A 19,857-nucleotide genomic window follows, 5' to 3' on the forward strand; every position below is an offset into this window, starting at 1 on the left:
TTAATAATATCATATTTACCTTTTGATGAAAGGTCATGATAAACGATCTAAAAGTGACCATGCCTGTAATAGCCAAAAGGCACCAAAACATGAACTGAACTCCAGAACGTCGAGTACCATAACTTTTTCCCATGACAATCAAGGTGAGATTTAAAACCTTTAAATAATTTAAAATCTTTGTCAATAGCAGAAGCTGACCATTGTCTTCCTTCAAACACGATTACATACTGTAGTTAGGTAACAAAATGGGAATCAAAATCAGCATGTTTATTTTCAACAGATAAATCTACTCTTTGTAGTTCAGTTTTTGAATAAGTATATTACATTAGAATAGTGACTCAAATATTTAGACGAAATCGTAGAATTTTTAAATTAACATGTTAACTGTGAGCGGGAAGAATTTTAGTTCGTTCCTAGTCAGGAGTGGATGTTAACAAGATTATTGCATTATTTCCATCCACTACCGTTCGAGTGAAAAATAAATTTGAAACTTTGAATTGGCTACAGAGTTTATGTGAACCAGATCAGAATCAAAATAGTAAAAAATGGCGTGCTATTAGAGTTTCTCCCTATTTCACTTGTTGATCCAGCGAAACGTTATAGTGGTTTTCGGCCCTAGTGTTCAGGCGCGGTAAAGCGGTTTGCGTCGTCTGCTGTAATATATGGGTTATATTTCATGAAGTCTCAAAAGTGGAATTATTTTAATGGTTAGTTAGTTATTATGGTATGGATTAAAAATTATCAGATTAAAGAAAATTTATAATTTACAATTAAAATTGCATAATGCATTTTTGGATAATTCTTCCACTAACCAAAGGAAAATCCTTGGCATTAAGGCATTATTAGAAGGCCGTGAAGTATTTTTATATTATGTATGATAAAATATCAAATAGCCAGGGAAATGTCTTTTTGGGAGTAATACCTTAAGACAAAGTTAAGATATCAAATGTTTAAAAAAATACCAAAACCTTAATTGACTGGTACAACAGCATAGGTGGTGATTTCCCATGTTTCACCTTTTGTAAAATTTTTGTTTATGTGACTAAACCAATCGAATGCCTTCAAGTTATTCATACTAATGGGAAAATTTCTTATAGTCTAATCAAGGAATATCTCCCTCATCGGGAAACTGTGGTTGTCAAGCAAGAAGAGAAACTTCCTATAGATGTAGACCAATTTGAACGGCATGATTGGAGGAGGATGTCTAGGAGAAACCTGGAAGGTCTCCCAAACCGGATTATTTTCAAAACATATGGGAAGAAGAACAGCTTACACCAAATACACTGCGGAAATACAAAATTTGGTTTTGGTATACGATGAATTATCGATTGCGCCAACTATAAAAAAAATCGGTCAGATTTTTGGAATCCGCATGAAAGACCCTATTGGACTGTTTTTACGAAAACCAGAATTCCAATCCTACTTAAAGGCCCTCAATTTTCCAAAGAGGAAGGTGTTTACGCTTAATGGGATTAAAGTCTATGGCAGAAACCTGGCAATAGTAAGTCCATTTAATAATGGTTAATAAATATTTACATCTGACTAAGGGTGATACACTTTTGAAATATGTTAGATTATATTATCCAGACTTTTAAATACTTTAAAACGTGTGCTATAATGCATCCCAAACTACTTAAAAATGTTTTTATCGTGAATGGCAAAGAAAAATGCTGCATGCTACAACATTGAAAGGTTGCACCTGCCTTCGTGACATGTTTTTTGTAGTTAAAATTAAAAAGGTGTTAAAGGGGGATGAAAAGTCACGATTCCCAAAATCGTCCAGATCTGATAAGGCACCCAGTTGGACCCTTGAGCGGGGTTACAAGATTTCAGCATAGACTATAAAATTTATTTTGGAATTTATGTATAATTTTTTCATAGTAATCCATGAAGTCAGCTGCTTAAATTCGTTCACAGCGAAAAATAACAAAGACACAAGCCCAATTGGTAGGGTTATTTAACATTTGATTTTCGCTTAAGCTTAAGATATTCTGATCCTGGGCTTAAAAAGTGAATATTGCTATATGTTTTTGACGGACCAATTATTTCCACATTTCTGTCCCAAATAAAGTTATTTGATAAAATTAAATTTCTACTATAAACATGGTGTACTTAGCCTCCGCTACGACCCTCAATATACGACGGAACAATATTTTGAGAAAACATAGTGCTTTTACCCAAAGACGTCGTCATTTCGAAGAAAAGGGGAATCTTTAGCTAAAATAAATTAAAAGTCGCTTCTAAAAATAACATTATTCCTCCAATTTGATTTCGGAAAATTATCAAAGAAACCGAAAACATAGTCCCTGCCTTAAATAACATTGTCTCGACTAAAACCCGACGTAGAGGAAGGAATATAAGATTTTTTGAATTGTAAACTCACAAAGGTGACGAATTTCAATAGAGCTGCCAGAAATTCATCGGATAAGAACACTTGTCCGCTGTTCAGATTTTGAATTATGTTTAGTAATGATATTAGAACGAGCCCCGTTGTTAAAACCTATAAATGTAAGCAAATTTTTAATGACATCCCAAACGTAAACATAACTTAATTATATTAAATACAATAAAATAAAGAGTACAACTACAAATAATGTTTTAAAGTTTTATCCACTACGCCGGGCAATAATGTGTTGAAATGGTGTTTACCCAACAATTATCTAGCTGTTAGTACAATGATAACAAGTTCGCTAAGAAGTCGATCATATTATTTCGCGCCCGTATTCCATTTAAGCAGGTAGGAGAAAATCATGAATTGGTAATAAACCTTTAATTTGAGTGAAATATTTCTTCTGGCCATATACGACTTCAATAAGAAAGTGCAACACTTATTTATTACTACTGACCAAATACGGCTCCGATAAGTAAGTGTCACACTTACTTATCACTTATGACCATACACGGCTTCGATAAAAAAAGCCACACTTATTTATTACTTATGACCAAACACGGCTTTGATAAAAAAAGCCACACTTATTTATTACTTATGACCATACACGGCTTCGATAAAAAAGTGCCACTTTTATTTATTCTAGCCAAACGCGGATTCGATAAGTAAGTGTAATCGAAGTCGTGTATTTGCCAGAAGTAATAAATAAGTTTGGCACTTACTTATCGAAGCCGTGTTTGCCCAGAAGTAATAAATAAGTGTGGCACTTGCATATCGAAGCCGTGTTTTGCCAAAAGTAATAAATATGTGTGGCACTTTCTTATCGAAGCCGTGTATGGTCAGAAGTAATATAAAGTGTGGCCGTTGCTATTTTCCCCCATTTTCGGTGGTAGATAGCCTTTATCTATTTAAAATCGGGGGTAAATAGCACCACCACGCGGCCATTGCTATTTGCCACCGAAAGTCGGGGGTCATGAATTTCGGTGGCATTTAGCAAGCGCCGCGCGATCGAGACTATTTTGCCCCGAAAATCGGGGGTGTCTGATTTTCGGTGACAAATAGTCTAACCACGCGACCAAAGCTATTTTCCACCGACACGAACCAAGCCCCGACTTTCGGTGGCAAATAGTCTCACCAATGACGACGGCTATTTTACACCTTAAATCTGAAGTTTTTCCGTTTCCGTGTTAAAAAGTCTTCGCCGTGCGTCCGTGCTATTTGCCACCGGATGTCGGTCTTGTATTTTAATGCTATATTACAAAAATACGCTTTCTTATTACAATTATTTTTCACTTTATTACATATTTATATTTTTTTATTTTCTGGCTGCTCGTAGCGTCGGCTTATTTGGATATTAAAGTAGAGGTCGTCTCTAAAGGAAAACATGCTTCATCTTATTTTTAAAAATAAACAAACAGGGACATAGATATCACGTGAGATTTTTACAAGTTTATCATTCGACATTGTCCATTATTCAGTGGCTGTTCATATAGACCAAAAAGTTTTAATATATTTTCGATAAAATTATCTGTTTTAGCTTATTTTATTTTGGAAAAAAAGGTTTGACGGCGGGAATTATCCATTTTTATATGTAGTCAAGATGGGATAATCTATAACGATTTAGTTCGTCATTATAAGTGAAATAGTAGTAGAAATTATGTTTAATTCAGAGAAAACGGCATGGTATTAGAAGATAAAACTTATTTTATACAAGACGTTTCGAGCCGAGGCTCTTCTTCAGTCGTTCGTTAGTTTTAATTTGATTTAAAATTTTACCACACGTAAATTGTTAAAATCAGTAAAACTTTTGTTTATTTTTTAACACGCTGACCTTCTGCTCGCGTGATATTAGAACTTGAATATGGCGCGTGGTAAAATTTTAAATCAAATTAAAACTAACGAACGACTGAAGAAGAGCCTCGGCTCGAAACGTCTTGTATAAAATAAGTTTTATCTTCTAATACCATGCCGTTTTCTCTGAATTAAACATAATTTCTACTAATATTCACCATGGTAAATAATAAGTTTAATATATAAGTGAAATAATTGAGAAAAAAAACATTTATTGCAGCTTCCGTGAAATTTTACCTGTCTTTGTTGGTAGTGTCTGTTATCCTTAAGAATGGGTTTGATTAAAATCTGAACAATTGATGACCAAATATTTAACCGATCAAATGTTGACTAAAATTCGATAAACTATGGCTAATATTTTAAACTTTTATTACGGTTTCGTCAATCGATTTTTTATAAACTAATTTGCGTACGGTTATTAATCTGTATATGTAGGGGTTGTTCATATAGAACGAAATGTTCATTTGGGACAATTTTTGTAAAAAGCATATAGAAATAAATATTCAACATAAGCCTAGAAAATAAAAGGCTTAAAAAAAAGAAAAACTCTTCTTTGAGAAATAGACGAAATTTCAATTGGCTCACATGAAAGTTGAATTTTTTAGAAGTTGAACAATAAGGAGTCTTACTTTACTTCACTGAAAATCAACAAAAATAAATGACATGGCACTACAGATGGTTTGGGGAATAAGCTTTAGTTAATTTTATGTTCAATTTACAAATACACTATCGCCGTGGCCTTTCGGTTGATGAATACTTAAAATTTTATATCTTTGAAAAATTATTACAATTTAGAAATTGGTTCAAATAAACAAAACTGCCCAGTTTGAACCGGGAGTGGTCATGATGGTCGAAAATGGTCAGTTAGAATTGAGAGTGGTCCAGGTGGTCGAAAATGGTTAGTTTGGTTTGGAATTTGTCAAGATGGTCGAAAATGATCAGTTTTGGTTGGGATAGTAAATAAAGGTCAGTTTGTGATGGGAGTGCTTAGTGTTCCAGAGAGCCCAAATCTTGGAATACATTCCAAGAAAGATGATGTCGAAATATTTTTATAAATTCTTGTTCAGTACACTATACGATTTAATAAAATATAATTCAAATTGGAAATTAATGTACATGAATTATATACATTAAAGTGCGACGTAGTACGTAAACAAATGTAAATCAAATAACAAATATTTAAATAAACCAATTTATCAATATATTAGTGTACATGAAATGTATGTACGTAAACAAATATAAATAAAGTAAAAAATATGTATGTAAACAAGTTAACAATTTTAGTGTACATGACCTTCAAATACGAAAAAAGTAAAATAAATAAGTAAATAAAACAGTAAATTTAACATAATTCGTCATTTTCTAAAACAAGAACTTGCATATCATCCGAGTCCATATCGTAAATCTCTTCTACATCATTATCAGAGATCGATGGCAATTTCAGATCCACTTGTTCCGTTTCTTTCAACAAAAGGATAACAGCGGTAGGTAGTAGTTGGTTTTTTATTTTTAACTTCCTTTCTGTTAGAGAAAAATCTTAAATCACCGAGTCAGATGAATCTAAAGACCGGTTGAAGATATCAAGCAGGTTGTCTTTTCGGCTAGTTTTACGAGCGTGGAACTCTCGATATTGGCGGTAAATCTTGTTTCTGGATTCTGCAGCTTGTTCATTTAGGAATCCTAATGGTAGAGTAGCAGACTTGATGATATCTTTTCCATGGACCAGACGTTTGTGGACACTTACAGGCATATAGTACCAACTGTACTTTTCAAGATATTTGTCCAGTAAACCTCTATAAAACTCTCCAAATTGTCCTCGTCTACTGGTAGCTCACATGACATTGTGACGAGAATCACGTGCAGCTGTTCTACCAGCCAATACTCCAATCCTAGAATGTCGGCGAAATTTCTTCGGTTACGTTCGTGAAACGCTCTTCGGTCTGTGTTACCATAGTTCGAAGAGCCAGTCCCACCCGTTTCAGGAAAGTCGACCCTCAGTTACCATTGAGCCTTTAGTTTCTCTTGGATTCCCAATTTGCGCCTTTGAAAGATTTCTTTTTTTACGGCCCCGTCTACGCGCCAACATCTTAAACCGTCGCAGTTTCGATAGCCCAGGTGAAGACAAAATTCTAGGCATCGAATCCATGCATGAAGTGGGCTTATTCCGTATTTGAGGTTTTCGGGATTTGGGGTGAACGAATTGAAAGCGATCTTATTGAAATGGGATGGAGTAGCTGCGCAAATAGGACAAGACTGTTGCGATTTAGTCCCTGTTATGACATTCAAAACCTAACCATCAATGATTATAATGATAAAGCATAATCGATGGATATTGTTTTGTTCAAACTGATATTAATATCAAATGGTAAAAGAGATATAATTTTTTCATCGACTCTATACTTTTTTCCTCTTTAATTACCTTGGAAGTCTCTTTGCGAAAAACGAGTCTCAAAGGTCGACAATATCGCACAGATTGTGGAGTTGGGTTGTTCCATACAATATGTCAATTTTCAGACTTTAAATGGAGAGGAATAACAGTAGTGGCAAACAAGCTCTGGTCATCGTCATTCGAGGTATCATTACTCACCAACGACTGTTTGTATTGTGAGTGTCAAGAACTCCCATCAAAACCCCCAGAGAGTAACAGCTTAAAACGCAGCTCTTAAAAATAAATCAGCTAGGCTAATACCCAAGGCACCACCTTAGGCCTAAGTCATCATGCGACTTTTGAAGCCCTTAATTCTACATGTAATATGTCTAAGAACTGATGAATAACTTCGGATTGCAGGTTTACGATGCGTGAGACAGTATGGTTCGGAAGGAATTGCAAAGGAATAACCGCTAAAGTATCAGAAACTTCTACAGGTTCCACGGGTCTGGACTCCTTCTTTACTTCGAGAACTTCACAATACAAATCGATACCATGGGATTTTGCCCCTTCTCTTAAGCGGTTATACGTTTTCACCGTTAATTCTTCGTCAATTATCAGAGCAAGAGCTTCTTGCGGGGTATATTTTCGAAAAACATTAGGTTACTTATAATTAGTGAGAATTTTCTGTGATCTTGAAGGATTTTTCAGCGCCTCTTTTAAAAGATTGGACATTTCTCTCTCTCCATCACGTCTAGCTGATAATTGGACAGCCTTCAAAACTTTCGTGAAAGGTTGCTCAGACAAAGAATTTGAAAACTCTGATACTTGTCTTCTCTTTGACCGAGGACATACCATAGACCAATCCTTCGTTGGCCTCCCAGCAGCTGAACTAGTAGTAGGCTCAGAACAAAAATATTCGCCACGCGCCGTTTTTTCTGGTGTAACCATGGTGAAAGTCGTGTCTAACTAACGAGCATTCTTTGACAGGAAATGGTTTTTGTTCCGATGGCTCTGTTTGTACTTGTTCTGGATTTTAAATTTTTTATCTTTTGAACTTGTAGCTTCAGTTGCGATTCATCGAGCGTATATTCCAGATCCTTGGCCTTGATGAGCTCTAATAAAAGTCTTAATTCTTCACCGGCTTCATTTCTGTTTATGAAAATCTCAACGAGATTGCGATTTCTAACAATTGTCGTTTCGCCAGTAGATTCAGATATGTTATCGGATCCTGGTTCTGACATTTCACCTTAAATCTTTTAAAACGCACATGGAGAATAATAAATGAATATAATAATATGAACAATTACAGACACTTGGAGAAGTCGCTCTTTGAATATAAGTGGGTTCGAAAAGGACCATCGGTTGTCGTGTAAAAATGAAGTTAAAGAATGTGTAAATTTTGAGATCCAGCAGTATACGTGACGGACAACAGAGAGCGAGTGTTAATTAAAACAAAACATACTACATCATTATTTAGCTATTTAAAAAACGCCACCTTACTTAAAATTTATTTTTTAATCATCCAAAATCACAGCGACTGCGACAGTATCTTGAAAATAACGGGCCTAACAAAACAATTTCGAAGAAAACAGCAAAGAAAGCTCGCTAAAGTGTTAGTTTTGTCTCACGCCTACACCTAGACCTCAAAGGTAGTTTTCTAACATTATATTGGAATCCGAGACGTGCGTGAGAACTAATGAAACGAATAATAAATTCTACTAGCAGTAGAGCAAAATAGAAGTTTCTCCACTGTAGTAAAGTTTATAGTGGATAGTATAAAAACAAGATGAGCAGAGACAGCATAAAATAGCGTTTACAAACAAATTTAATTCTTTTGATAAATGTGTATATATCTTTTGAAGTTCGATCGCTGTCGCATTCTGTTTTTTTTGCAGGCTATTCTACGGAAACTACTCTACAAGACAGCGTTTCAAAGTACTGCTACAACTTGCGATATTTTGGATAATCGCCTTTTGAAAAAGCCTTATTTTGGTTAAAATTGTACCTTTGAGTGCTTATTACAAAGCTTCTGTTCAACCAAATTTATTGAAATTTAAAATTTACGTTCAACTTAAGTCTCTACATTTAGTGAAAAAAGTAATTTACCCTAATTACCAGAGGAAAACGTTCGGCCCTCTGGTGGCAGTTACAAGAATATAAGTTATATATTCGTATAGAGCTAATGAATCTGATCAAAAATATATACACATTAAATATATTTTATTAATATTTAATTTTGTCCCAAAAAGTCGATTTCGAAACAATGTGCAATAGCACGGAAAGCGCGGCGAAGACTTTTTACCACCGAAACGAAAAAACTTCAGATGTAAGGTGGAAAATAGCCGTCGTCATTGGTGAAACTATTTATCACCGAAAGTCGGGGCTTGGTTCGTGTCGGTGGAAAATAGCTTTGGCCGCGCTGTTAGACTATTTGCCACCGAAAATCACACACCCCCGATTCTCAGTGCAAAATAGTCTCGATCGCGCGACGCTTGCTAAATGCCACCGAAATTCATGACCCCCGACTTTCGGTGGCAAATAGCCGTGGCCGCGCGATCGAGACTATTTACCCCAGACTTTCGGTGGCAAATAGCAGGGGCCCACACTTCACATTTCTTCTGACCATACACGACTTCGATAAGAAAGTTCCACATCAGGCCTTTAAACACGCTATTTCAGTGTTGTGTACATATTTTATTGCACGAGCCTTAGCGATGATCATTTTACGAAAAGGGGGGAAAAAATTTCCGACGGCAGCAGGCGCTAAAGCTCTCTCTTCTCTCTCGTTCCATGCTATCTACTTCAAGTTAACCGATACTGCTCTGCGTGATTTGAGCCTGTAAGTGCCACTTTGTCACCATTACTTTGGAACTGTTTCTCATTTTCTTGTTCTCCACACCTTTTCAATCAGAGAGGTTAGTTCGTTGGCGTCTATGAGATTTCAAACATAAATTCATCTTCCTCGAGTCTTTACGAGTACTACCAGCTAACCTCATTATAAGCATATTATCTTTATCCGTTTTGAACGCAGAAGTTTTTTTATAGGTTAACGGATACTGTTCTTCGGGACTTGGAGCAGTAAGCGGCCACTACGAGGTGACTGATTTCCAGTTTTCTCCACCATTTCTCTTTCAGAGAGTTTACCCGTAGACCTCTCTTCAATGTCGAACGGTTCTCTCCCGCATTTTCGGAGCAAAGTGTAATCGCTGCGTACGCAGTTTCTTAGAATCAGGGAAAATGATTTTCCAAAAAAGCCCTCTTTTTGCCATTGGGTGTAGTTTAATATTTTCTAAGGCTGAGATTCGAACCCGAGCCCGCCTGTACGACAGGTGAGCGTTCTACCGCAGAACCACGGATACAGTTACGCTTCATTGAAAATTAAAAACTCTTCCGAGGAGAGGTACATTTTGGCTTGCTAATTTGTTTTCTAACTGCATCTGCATGCGTTATCATGACAATTGATCTTTAAGTTGCTTTTGTACTAAGCCTATCTCATTTTTGTATTATTTTATTAAATAAGTTTTTGAAATAATAACGAGCTGTTGAGCTCAAATAACTTATTTTTAATAAACAATTTTAAACGATTAGCTTTATCCAATATATACATACTAATACAAACCGACACACACTATTATTCAATGCCAAAAGGGCCCATAATATTCTTTATCGGCTCTAGTAACGTTTTTAAAGTTTATAATAAAGTGGCAAAGCAAAGTCTCGCAGATCTTATTGATATGAGGAAATGGAAAACAAAGACGTTTATAATTTCAATCAGCAGATGTGTGCGTGCACTAGGATTTCAATCATCTGATAAATTTAAACGGCATTTCACATTTCAATGAACCCCAAAAGAAATATAACAGTTTCTGTTTAGTATACTGGCCTTATGTGTAATAAAATGATGTTTGAGATCTCACCGCTTTGGCGATGGTGAGTTTGGACCATGGAATGTGACATTTATTGGATTTCTTGAAGGAGTAAATCTCCGAGAAGAAAAACAGCCAGAGGAATCCACAGGGAATCCACACGAGCACCGTATTCTGAAAACACGGAGTGAAATCCGGGTTGGATGTGTACCATGTTAGGTTGGAGTCCTATATCAAACCGAAAGACACCATTCATCAAATTAAGTGATTTGGATAGCTCTAAAATGTTTATTTTTTTACAAATGTAATGATACAGACACTTATTGAAAATATTTTAAAAAATGTTAATATTTTTTATTTAACTATCTAAAGAACGGGACCAAACAGACTGAAAAATTCGGTTATCCTTCTTGTCTCTAGTCATTACCCTGTCTTTCAAAGTTAATCCCATCTTATAGTTTTGGCTTCAAGAACATACCAATGGTGGAAATAATTTCCGTTGTGTTTTTAAAATTGCAACTTAATCTGCCCTAATAAGAATGACTTACGATAAAATAGTGACACGAGCATAAAGCCTTTCAGTAAAAGCTATTGACTTCTAGCTCAACACTAGCTCGCTCCTTATACTAAAAAGACCAAAGTGCGAGATCTCACGATCCAGGAGATCAGAGAAAGTGATGTGGAACCCTGTTAATCAGCCTGTTTTAATAGTTTTAAACCTTAAATAGAAAAGCAATCGAATCAAGTAAAATAATAATATTTCCATTGCTTTTCTAATTAAGAGTTTTTATCATAAAAATGGGCCACAAAAACCAATATTATGTCAGAGAGGGCACCGCACACAAGGTTATTTGGGATATCTATCGAATCCATAAAAAATAGGTTCAATTTAATAAATCGAATAATAGTTCATGACAAGTTGATTTAAAAGTAAATAATCTGTGGCATACAAAGAAAAACTTAACATTGCGGAATACTGGCAAAAGCCATAGTTTACTATCACCTGAAAAAGCGAACCCCGTTAGCCCGAGAAAGATTTGATAAGAGTATTTGGATTTTGGATTACGTTAAATTACACCCTTCAACTTAAAGATTGTCTCTAACATGTATAAATCGAAAATATTGGAAGTAACAGGCTTCACATGTTTATTTTCCCGTCTAGAATTAATCAAACCAGAAGTTTAATTTTCCTTAATTGTCTAAAGTATGATAAGGTTTCGGATTTATATCTGCATTTCAATCTTTAATTTTTAATACAAACAAATTTTTCTAAGCTTAAATATTTATTAAATTCTTTACTTATTAAATATTAGTAGTGAGAGCGCATAGTTATAAATTGTTCGGAGTTGGTAAACTGCCCTTAAAATTGATATACACGTACCTTGAACTATACTCTCTAGTACCTTATTTATATTTTTCAAAAAAATTTACTGCAAAAAAGTTAGTAAGAAAAAAAACCGGGTTCTTACCGAGGACGCGCGCATTTTCGTTTTAGAGTGTTTTTCAAATTATATATTTTATGTTGCAGCAAATCTTTGCAGCTATACAATTAGAAAATGGTCAATCGCATGTAGGTTGGGTGGTAAAGGTGGTAAAGTAATGCATTTATTATGGTGATACGTGTCATGGTACTACTTTAAACCTGATATGGAGCCACATCGAGATATTTTTTAACAGATATTTTTTCTTAAATTTGTAGGTTTTTTTTTAAATATTTGAGTATTACGACTCCCCAATAAACAATAAAAACTTCAAATGCAACTGAAATTGTCTACGTTTATACATATTTAATGCAGTATGATTTTTATAAAAACAAATGACAATTATTTTATATTTATAATTATAAAACAGAAATATAGAAAAATGGAAATATTCCTTTTGCGTTAAGAGAAACTGCATTACTTGAACCTATTCAACGAGTAAGGCATAGTATGTGAAATGTTCTTAACTATCCCAATTTTCTTCCAGTGATGCCAGATTGAGGGAAATTTTCCACATCTAGGGAAATTTTGATCCTTAAAAACGGTGAACACGGAAAAGGGAAATTCAATCAAAAATTAGCTAAGTCTAGGGAAACTCGAGGAGAAAAATTATTTTAATAAAAGTTTACATAAAAAATGGAAACCCTTCATTAAATTTAATAAAATTGGCGACTAAGTATATTAGTCCATTATGAAAAGGGATATTAAAGCTAAACCCTAAACGAATTTCAAGAAATTTAAAAACTTACTAATAGCTCGTACCGATACGTCTTCGAGCAAACAAAAAGACGCGAAACTCGGACCAAATAGATCTTCGTAAATTAAATTAACTTATTATGAAAGAGTCAATTAATACAATCATAAGATTTTTGTTGGATTTTCTTTAGCTGGCAATTTCTTATAGCAATTTGGAAAGTCGTCTGCTAAATAACTGGCCCACAGGAACTAGTTCGAACGACTTTTGGCCCCCTCCATCCCTAGTACAAACTGATTTTTGTACTGGTAAATATTTTCCTAGTTTTTATTCATTGTTAGATGAAAATTAAAGTATTATTTACCAGGACATTTTTTCTTTTTTTTTTCCCACAACGTCCCAAGTAATTGTTTTACACAAATATCATCAAAACGAAGGAAAATAAAGTCCGGAAACGTAAATTCTATTTTCCCGAGCTGGCATCAAAATTCCTTCACACGTGCACCTAACGGTACATTTGAGGTTATCCTTTCCGCATTTGCAAATCAGAATAAAGCAGGGAAAAAAATCGATGCACATGGTTCCATATCAGGTTTTAAGTAGTACTATGACACGTATCACCATAAAACAATTCTTAACTTTACCTCCTTTACCACCCGAGCTACACGTGATATACCATTTTAAATTCGTTAAGTTGCCGAGATTCGGTGCAACGTAAGCAATAAGATTTTAAAAACACAAATAAAAGAAGATGCGCGCATCCTAATAACAAGTGGGTTTTTTCTTATAAACGTTTGCCAGTTAAATGTTTTGAAAAATAAATCTTAGGTAGTCGAGAGTATAGTTTAAGCCACGTGTATACTAATTGTCAGGGCTATATTCCAATTACGAAAAATTCGGGTGTTTTTGTAAAAGTGCGCTCTCACTACAGATTGTTTTTCTTAAGTTGTTTGGTTTTCTCTTCCATAAAAATTGTTGAGGCGATAATTAATAGTAAGCGATGGGAGCTGTTGGTTCGCTTGGCATGAACGGCTGGTCACCACCCTCCTATGCAGTATTAATTGGCCACATTAAATAATGACATCAAAAGTCGTTATATGACCGGCACCTAAGATGTTGCCTTGCTTATTTGTTTTTATTTGAATTACATAATTGACATAATTATTGGAATATTATCTTTTAATGTATATAACATAAATCAATCTGCTGGTGGAGAGTTGAAAAATACCAAATCCAGAATTATACCCGGTATCTACTTAGCTAATCCCATTTCTGAACATCACATACGGATATAAATAAATGAGATAAATAAGCATCCCTGAGACTGATTTCCATTTACATTAATTGGTTAAACATTTTAACTTACCCAAAATTTATTCCCACAAAGTGTTTCCATAACGTTAATTCAAAACATTATATTTCAGTGCAACTATTTTCTAAGCAGTTGTTGAACCTAAGCTATTGAAAAGCATTTATCGTAATATGCAAAATGCTTCACAGTATATATCTCTGCGATAAATGTTTTCCTAACAGGCGAAAGTGTGTTAGCCGAGAAGTTAATATCATTAAATATTTCTGAGATAAAATATATGTCTACGATGGAAAAAACTCCGCAAATGTACATTTACATGGCCGATAAAGGTCTGATAAGCTCGCAGTTTTCAACCGCAGTAGAGTTTGAAGCCGAAGAACATTTCAAGTACGATCATTTTCCGTCAGTCGAATGCCGATAACTAAAGAAACAAAGAAAAGATAGATATAAGGGCTATTAAAATGGACCCAAAACACTTTAATTGTAATGTAAGATAATTAAATGGGGTAACCTATTTTTTTTTCTATCAGAATATTGGGCTTAGTTTATAAAGAAAGCCCTTAAGCGCCAATCGTGATTGCCAAAAATATATTCAAACATTTAAAAAATAACTAGACCAATTAAACACTGTGGTTGATACATTTCAAAATAAACTCAAAAAGCTAATAGTATTTCAGCAAACTATCTTCTAACAATCTACACCCTCAAAAAACTGGGTCAAAAAGTCTAACCCAAAACTGGGTCATGTTTTAAACCCATTCTGTTTGGTTTTTAACCAATTTTAGGTTACATGTTCTTTGAACTTACAACTGAGTTACAATATTCTTACGAAAATTAATTATGACGTCACTATCGTAAATCTTTAATATATGAGTTAGTTAACTATTCAATTGACCAAATACGCCTAGTTCTTGGAATTATTTGTATGGTATTATTAATATAATCGAAAATGATTATCCACTATAACCAAATTTACTTAAATATCTTAGATGAAATATATTATCCACCTATTGTGAAAAAATGAATTTTTGTAAGCTCAGTAGCGAGTGGGGCTAACCATCTGATGGTTTTCAAGAAAAATAGTAGTACACTATATCGAACAAAAAACACATTTACTACTTGGTAGTAAGTAATATCTACTACAAAAATATTTCATATAATATTTATTTGTGTATGGCCTCTTTGCGATAAAGTGCCCAAGTATTCAAACCCAAAACAGATTTCTACCCAATCTAATTACTCATGCATATTGAAATAAAATTTATTTTAATCCTGTTAGACTTCGTCATATAAAAATGTATTTCCAAATTTATTAGATCACTTAGTAGAATTTTGGGAAAAAAATTTAAGAGCAGTAATGTGTGCCGGGGGTGGAAGGGGGTAAAATTATCTTCGCCGAGGAAGGAATTCTACTTGTAGAATGGGAAATAAGCGTGTCTCTCCCTCTCTCTCTATCGGAAAACTCCTCCGGCCCACGTAAGTAAGGAAGGCGAAGGCGGACCGGCGAAGATAAAGCGACCCGTGGAACAGAGGGAAACCGAGACTGCCTTTCTCTTCATTACTGAGGTGGCAGTGCCTACCCTTTTCGAAATCAGATGGCCGCGATTTCAAACCCGGCTTTCGACGCTTAACATTTTTACATTGAATTTCATTTAATTTTTTTGAAAATTTAATTTTATTCTTGAAAAACTATATTAATCCTTATATTAAATTAAATCATGATTAAAAGAATTAATTTAATTTTTTTACGTAATATGAAAATACTCATTGTAAAATATTTGAAGCGTCGAGAACCGGGTTTGAACTCGGGGCCATCTGATTCCGAAGAGAGTACGCTCTGCGTGCGAGCTATGCTGGAAAGATTTTCGCTCATTGGAAGCCAAACCTTTTCTTTTACACGAGGGATTCTAGGTTACTCGAATTTAATACGTACGCTTAAGCCTACTTTAAGGGAAAGGTTTAATTTATTAAAAATTGAGCTTAATCGAGTCAAACGCGAGAGTATAATTTTCGGACTTATTTCCCATTTATAAATCGATAGAAAGTGGGTTTTTTTCGACTGCAATATCCCTTTCCTATATTGCTTCGATTGATGAAGTCACTCATATCGAACAGTTTTTCCGCGTCAGTGGCGGATTCCCCCCTGCTCCACCCTCTCTACGCCACTTTAGCAGATATCAACCAAAAAATGGTTGGTTTTTTCTAAAGTGTCACCCATAATAAGACTGATCATAAACAGAATTTTTAAAACCAGGAATAAATAAGTTTGAAAGTCCTACGGAAGTGCACTATATTGTGTTTGTGAAAGTGTTTTCCCAGTTTAGCTAGGGAATTATAGAAAGGACTGTTCACTCGTAATTTATTAGTATTTTTGTGGTGGAAGTAGATTGTATTAATAAAATAAATTAGCAAAGCTATAGCTGTCATACTTATGGTTATGATGTTACTTGGGGTTTGGGGTATAGTTTTATTTCCATTATAAAAATACAAGCAGAAGAGCCATTTCGTGAAATCCGCGATAGAGTCTAAATGTCTAGGCTTGCCTAGAAAGCTTTGTTGAAGCCAAACTTCCAATTCCCTTTCACCGTCTCTCTACTTCATTTCGTTCTGTTGTTGGTGTTGCCTACGACGTTTGTGGCATTTTCACCTTTGTCTATGCCCGTCATAGTGGGGCCAATATTGTTATCTGTAGAGGAATATATTCGGAGGGGGTCGGGTCGCGTGATAACTGAACTCTTTTAACTGGGCGAATTCAATTTGGTTTTACAACAACACCCCTCTCCCCACTCCCATTTTCATTTCTCATGACTCCTCCTTTTTGCAGCTCCTTTTTGACCAGCGTTGCACGCGCGTAGTTAAATTTTATCTGTTTCTGTTACATTTTGGGGATTTTTCGCTTTTTTTTGGCCATTACAAGTCACTTGCTATTCTAATTGATTCGTAAAATTTCTGCACCTGGGTATAACCATATTTAGAATGGATAATTCGTGGCTTGAATTCGTTGACTTGGTGGGGACCCTTGATGAATGGCCAGAACAAATTATAGCTTTGTTTTGGGGAAGGCCGAGGACGTTAAGTTTTTGTTGTGTTTGTATAAAAAATACCTTCTTATCTTATCAAGACGTTATCTTCATTCCTTCTTTGATAACGACCGGACTATAAATATAGCACTGTATTGTAAACCGGCACCAGATGCTCAACGGTCCATCATGTAAACATAATCATGTATATATATTTCACCAGTAATAAATCTTATACTTTTATTATTTAACTTGTCGTATTATCATTATGTTGATATACAACAGTTTTGAAGACATTTAAAAAGTTATTATTGTTATATCCGCCTTCGGCTTTGTAAATGGTGTACCTAAAGATCCGTTGCCCCATGTGATACGCCGTACTCGATTCCCTTTGCAATTTGGAAATTGTCAAACAGATGTTTTTGCGTTGTACGAAACATGGCGGACAAGTAATAACCTACGGAAGAACATTTGGTCCTATAGTGTACTCGAACATCGTATGCTGGATTTAAACCACGAACCGTGAGTTCTGAAATATATTTACGTATAACAGTAAAAATTTATTACTGGGATGTTTTTGTATAAAACCGGGGGGGGGGGGGGATAACGGTTGTGTAAGGCTCTTCTTTACATAAAAATTTAAATAATTTTCCTTAGGGTTTGAAATCATTTTTTCCTTGGATACATTTGGACCTATAGTGTACACGGAGATCGCATTCTGATTACGAAAATATATGATTGGTCCATTTTGTATAAAAGGGGGAATAAGAAATTAACATTTCACTTCTCCCTTACATAAAATTTTAAATAATTTTCTTTTGGATTTTTAGAAAAATGTGAGATAGGGGGGGGGGGCGCTAGTAAGATCAAAAGTAAGAAACAAATTTGACACGTAGAATCTTCTTTCTTTCGTGAGGCCAAAAGTAAGAAGTAAGTGTGGAACATAAAAATTTCGGATTGAAGGTTTATTTTTGGTTTCTTTCCCTATGCAATGTTCACCGGGATACGTGATACAGTTTTGATAAATCTCACACTTATTTACTAATTCTAGGCATACGCGGAAAGCGGTGCGTACTGCTGCGATCAGTGTTACTTCTGGTCAGAAGTTAAATGTGACGCGTACTGCTTCGATATTAAAGGGGAAGCGCCAAGCTTGTCCAAATATCGGTTTAATTGCGTTGTAAAAGTTGAACGAATCCTAATTATTATTTAAAAACACATTTATCTCCCCGGAATTCTATTCTCGCGCGAGAATCTATCGATACTTGGTAAGTTTCTATTTTGAAAGAGGTCTTTGCCCAATCAAAAACTTTTCCATATCCATATATGCTGAAGAAAGAAGCACGCCAAAATGTTATCCGGGTCTTCAAAAAGTTCTTAAAAGAGATAGAAAGGGTTACGAGTGGCACCTACAGCCTATTAATAGTTCAGAAACTTGAGAGTTCTTAAATTACCGTACTTTTGGAAACCAGTCAATTACGCGGTAATTTTCCACGTAATTTACCGTTAAGCTAGGTTTACACTAACTTTGACAAGTGCTTTTTTTTTCAGCCGTATAATAAAATACCTCGAGACCAACGCTAGTAAAAACCTAAAGTACCTTTTTAACTGGTCAATATTTTTTTTATTTCACTAATTATTTAGAATTTTATTTATCTAAAGGAGTTCGTTTTTTAATATTTTAAAACCTAAAGGTAATTTAGAAAGAATCCGTTTGGTGTTTTTAAATATCGCGTCGGTTACGGATTAAGAATCAGTGATACACGAATATGAAGGTAATTTCTATTTTCGTAATTTACCTGGAAAAATTATAAAATACTGTTAACAGGGTAATTTTCCGCGTAAATTACTAGGGCCAATTACCGATTCGTTTCTCTATCAGAAACGCGGCCGGCTCGAAAGACAACGACGACATTTCAGTGGTTTCTGCGGCGACTACTAAATGGTTCTCATTATTGATTGATCATTTGATGTTCCCTGTTTCAATATAACACGGGCACCGAAATAATATAAACGCCTTCTTGGCGAACTTGTTCGTCTTGGGATACACTTTTTCGTCTTGGGAGAAACGTTTTCCTTTTTTTCATTTTGGGAGAAACTTTCTACTTTTTTCCACTTGTGAGATATATTATATATTATATTATTATATACTAAAACAAAAATGATTTGTATTTGAGATCAAGAAGTACTAACAGTGATTTTTTTCATTTGACCGACTTTCATTAAATGTAATTTAAATCCCTACTGTTCGTATCAGTTCCTCTGGATGATTAGTATTTTATAGCGAACACATTGGAACCTAGCTCGTTGAAATAGGTGAAAAATCAAAAGTAGCAGTTCCTTTAATTGGGAAAAAATTCTTATGGGTGAAACGATACTATGTCAAAGGCTTAAGTCACTCTTGGTCAAAATTTAAAGGTTAGATGTTAGCATCACCGGTTTTATCTATATCACTTTCAAGTGGATGTAATTTTTTTACATTAAACAAATAAAATTATGTAGACTTTTTTCACTTGTTTTAATTTTATTGAAACAAAACCGGAGTTGGATTGGCTTTTTGCATGCGCCACCTTTTGCCATTTACAATTGGTATATCCCATTCTAAAAAGTGATCACTACAAATGAAATCATGATTTGACGGTGTCCAGTTTTCGCGATTTATAGCAATTATTTATTGAGAACGTAATATAGGTTTAAATAAGGGAAACCTAGAGTTAAACCAAGATTTTAAATCAGAATGAGTAATCATCTTAATAATATTATAATATAATCCTACTTATGGAATGAAATATTTGCCGGTATTTTTTCTTGTTGAAAAGTTATTGCAATGCGTAAAAGCACAAATTTTAACCAATTTTATCAAACAAAAATAA

The 19,857-nt window shown here is 34.6% G+C and overlaps 1 protein-coding gene across 2 annotated transcripts in view; it reads right to left on the reverse strand.

The window, feature by feature from the left end:
- LOC149939320 (ATP-binding cassette sub-family C member 3-like) overlaps positions 1–14,155 on the reverse strand; it is a 57,675-nt gene extending 43,520 nt beyond the window's left edge. For both annotated transcript variants that reach the window (XM_090179827.1, XM_090179826.1), the window contains exons 1-4: positions 14,019–14,155; positions 10,529–10,705; positions 2,384–2,500; positions 20–157 (exon numbers count right to left, since the gene is read on the reverse strand). In XM_090179827.1, coding sequence (XP_090035953.1) covers positions 20–157; positions 2,384–2,500; positions 10,529–10,705; positions 14,019–14,048 — 462 coding nt within the window. In that variant the 5' untranslated portion in view covers positions 14,049–14,155. The remainder of the gene's footprint in view (positions 1–19; positions 158–2,383; positions 2,501–10,528; positions 10,706–14,018) is intronic.
- Positions 14,156–19,857: the final 5,702 nt, after the last annotated feature.

Source organism: Leiobunum rupestre, chromosome 6 (genome assembly GCF_980474605.1).
Source record: "Leiobunum rupestre chromosome 6, qqLeiRupe1.1.hap1, whole genome shotgun sequence".
NCBI classification, from domain to species: domain Eukaryota; kingdom Metazoa; phylum Arthropoda; class Arachnida; order Opiliones; family Sclerosomatidae; genus Leiobunum; species Leiobunum rupestre.